General features: G+C 33.2%; 1 protein-coding gene across 1 annotated transcript; it reads right to left on the bottom strand.

Annotated features, from left to right (window-relative positions):
- Positions 1-720: 720 nt before the first annotated feature.
- Positions 721-1,515, bottom strand: LOC139859270 (uncharacterized). Its single transcript, XM_071848067.1, has one exon. It carries the CDS (start codon positions 1,513-1,515, stop codon positions 721-723), a length of 795 nt encoding a protein of 264 aa, XP_071704168.1.
- Between the last annotated feature and the right edge of the window lie 1,736 nt (positions 1,516-3,251).

Raw genomic sequence — 3,251 nt, 5'->3', positions numbered from 1 at the left:
ATTTATTGATTATTAATTACTTAAAACTTATTTTATGAAGTTTTCATTTAATATGGTCTTTATTTTTATTTTTATTTTTTTTACTTTTTTACCATAATAATTTTTGACATTTTTTACTCGTCTATTAAACTACATGGGTAAATTTTATTGAGTTAATTGTATTTAATACACCATACTTATGATTCTGTTTAATACACCATACTTATGATTCTAGGACTCAATATGTAGATATTTATATAACTTCATCTATTTTTCCTCGATCACTTTCTTTCATATGATTTAAACTCATTTATTTTACTTCTTTTTTCTCTCTTTTCTTTTTTCAATTTGTTTTCTTACTCCTGCACTTTACTATAAAACAACAAGAACATTCATATTATGTTGATTTTAAATATTTTAATATTGATTTGAAACATATTATTTATTTCATTTTGTTATAATTATTAACGTTTAAGTATTTAATTTAAAACATAAGTTGTATACAACGAAAAGCTGACTAATTATGTTATACATAAAAAATAAGGGGTCTGCCGCTGTAGTGCGCGGCTGGCCCCAAAACTTGTTTCTGTTCAAAGAGATACACATAATAACTTGTACAGTAACAAATAACACTAGTAGTAAATGTAAAAAAAAATTATAAAATAAATAACATAGGTATAATACTGCTACTAAACAAGAACTTAGACGTTTAGTCAACTTCAATTTGCCAGTTTCCGTCTTTCAACGTCTTCTGCTTCTGCTGTCATCAGAATCAGATTCCGATTCTGAATCCGACTCTGATTCCGACTCAGAACTCGAACTACGTCTTCTGTGTTCCCGTTTCTTCTGCTCTTTTACCTTCTTATTCTTATTGTTCCTCTTACTTCTCCTTTTCCTATCTTCCCCAGAATCAGAATCTGATGTGTCACTCGAATCACTCTCTTCAGACGAAGAACCCGACCCGGATTCCGATTCAGATTCAAAAACTGAAGCTTCACTATCACTACGCGAATCCGATTCCGACTTACACCTATGCTTCCTTTTGTTATTTTTATCTTTACTATTACTTTGCTTCTTATCGTTCTTATCAACTTTTGCATCTTTTTCAACACCAGGGTTATCCAAATCATACGAAACCGTACCCCGCATTCTCAGTTTCGGATTTTTCAGTTGCTGAGTCCGTGAAGGTCTGGAAATGTAAACCCGTTCGTTTTTACACTCATACGTCCAGTGCCCGGGTTGAAAACACTTTTGACAGTGCATGGCGGTTGACATTGTTGACTTTTGGTCTTTTCGTTCACCGAGTCTCACTTGTTTTTCTGTACTCATTAGATACATTTGTCGTTTTGCTTCTTTCCTTTCTTGCCATCTACTGGGGCCCTCTTCTTTTTGACCATAAGCGTTTACGTTTCTGACTGCAGCTGCTGCTGCACGTTCGGCTTGAGACCGGCTAAGACCCTTTGCAGCTGATAAAGTTGCAGCCTTGATCCTTTCGGCTGCATCTTGTGCACCACCTTTTTCTTCTTTACCAGACATGAAAAAAAAAATCCAGATGCTGAAATAATGGAAAATTTATGATCAGTAAACAATAGAGTTTGAAATACATGAAAAAATCATGGAAACCCTTTTTATCTGTTTATTAGATATTAGAAAATGATTCAGGCAACTAATGGAGCGTTTTGAATATTTTATTGTTCAGTACAGAAAACTTAAACACAACTGACAACTACACCATATGTATATTAACTGGACTGTTCGAATGGATAACACAGTCCAGGATAGATGTTCCTAGTACCATAAATTAGGATCAAAAGAATAAAATTATACACTTATTAGATTATAAGATGGAAGGATAATTATGACTAGTTGATAGCAACGAAATTGTTTTTAGCATGAAAAGTAGGAGATGTTTCACAAAAAAGAAAATAAAAAGGTTATGTATTGTTGACAAGAGAATGGGGCAATGTTGCGCAAAGTTATGTTTTGTGGGTTTGGGCAGAACAGGTTTCAACCTGACCCATATTAGCCATCCTTACTTACAGGGTTCTTTTTTCTCCATCCCATCTTAACCCAAGTATAGACACACAAATTGACTAGATTTTGAGTCAGGGGCATAATACACACCTAGTAGCCCGTCTTATAAAGCGTATATGATAACATTGTGTTACACAAGACCATCTTTCTGCATCGAAGAAAATTAGAACAAACCCATAAATATGGGTGTAAACTATAGAATGTATTGGTAGAACTGTATAACTAATCACCAACTGTTATCATAACATGTTCAGTATACCAAAAATGTTTTCCCTAAGATCCAACCAGCAATTTCACAAATCAATCTCAATGTACTTTCATCCATAAACGATCACCTTCCAAGTAACGGAAAATCCTAAATTAACAACTTCTTAAACAAAAGGGAGTCTATTTTTTGTGATCATTTTAATCTCTAAATTACAAAATAAACAACTCTTTACATGTGCATTAGCTAAGTACGCCATGACACTGCTCATTAGCTTACTGATAGCATTAGTGAATCCTAAACCCTAAATCTACTCATGCTGTTGATATAGACCTAATGACATATATACGTACATATCTATATCTATAAACTTGTACACACACGTGGAATCTTACGTAGTTCGATCCAGCATAATCGTAACGTAAACAAATAATGACGTAAGTAATTAAATAAAATTCAAAAGATGTGTGTAAAGTAACCAAATAATGTTTGCTTCAACGGTATAAGCCCAGAGGGTCCGCTATTAGTTGTCAATTCCTTGGGGCGGAATGTTTGCGATTAGTTGTCAATCAACCGGGTATTAGTTTCCTTCTAGTGTGTGTGGGTACAAATGATGATGGTCGTTGAAATAAATGATCATGTAATTTCGCCGTTAAAAAAAAAAAGATGTGTGTAAAGTAATAAGCGGATATACATACCGTTTGTAATACGAGAGGAAATTTGCAGAAAGGGAAAATTAACACAATCGGGATTTGGTATTTGTAAACCCTAACGTTGACAGCTGCAGGATTTCGCCAATCTATTTCGGGTATTCTTGTACAGATCGGGTCGGCCTAGTGTCAATCGGATGATTCGTACGGAGCAAGAATTTGTTTTTTCTATTTATTTTAAATAGAACTAATTAAATTAATTATAATCATTAATTCCATAAATTTATTTATTTATTTTTTTTGACAAAAAATTAGAATTTAAATATATGACAATTTTTCACAAATAGTGAAAATTGTAAGTTACAACACAAAGGTAAGATGGA

This window comes from Rutidosis leptorrhynchoides, chromosome 7, assembly GCF_046630445.1.
Source record: "Rutidosis leptorrhynchoides isolate AG116_Rl617_1_P2 chromosome 7, CSIRO_AGI_Rlap_v1, whole genome shotgun sequence".
In the NCBI taxonomy this organism is placed as follows: Eukaryota; Viridiplantae; Streptophyta; class Magnoliopsida; order Asterales; family Asteraceae; genus Rutidosis; species Rutidosis leptorrhynchoides.
The sequence above is the reverse complement of the archived record's forward strand: the minus strand, read 5'-3'. Positions and strand labels throughout refer to the sequence as shown.

Coding starts and splice junctions, on each gene's coding strand:
- LOC139859270 (XM_071848067.1), bottom strand. CDS start 1,515: ATGTCTGGTAAAGAAGAAAAAGGTGGTGCACAAGATGCAGCCGAAAGG.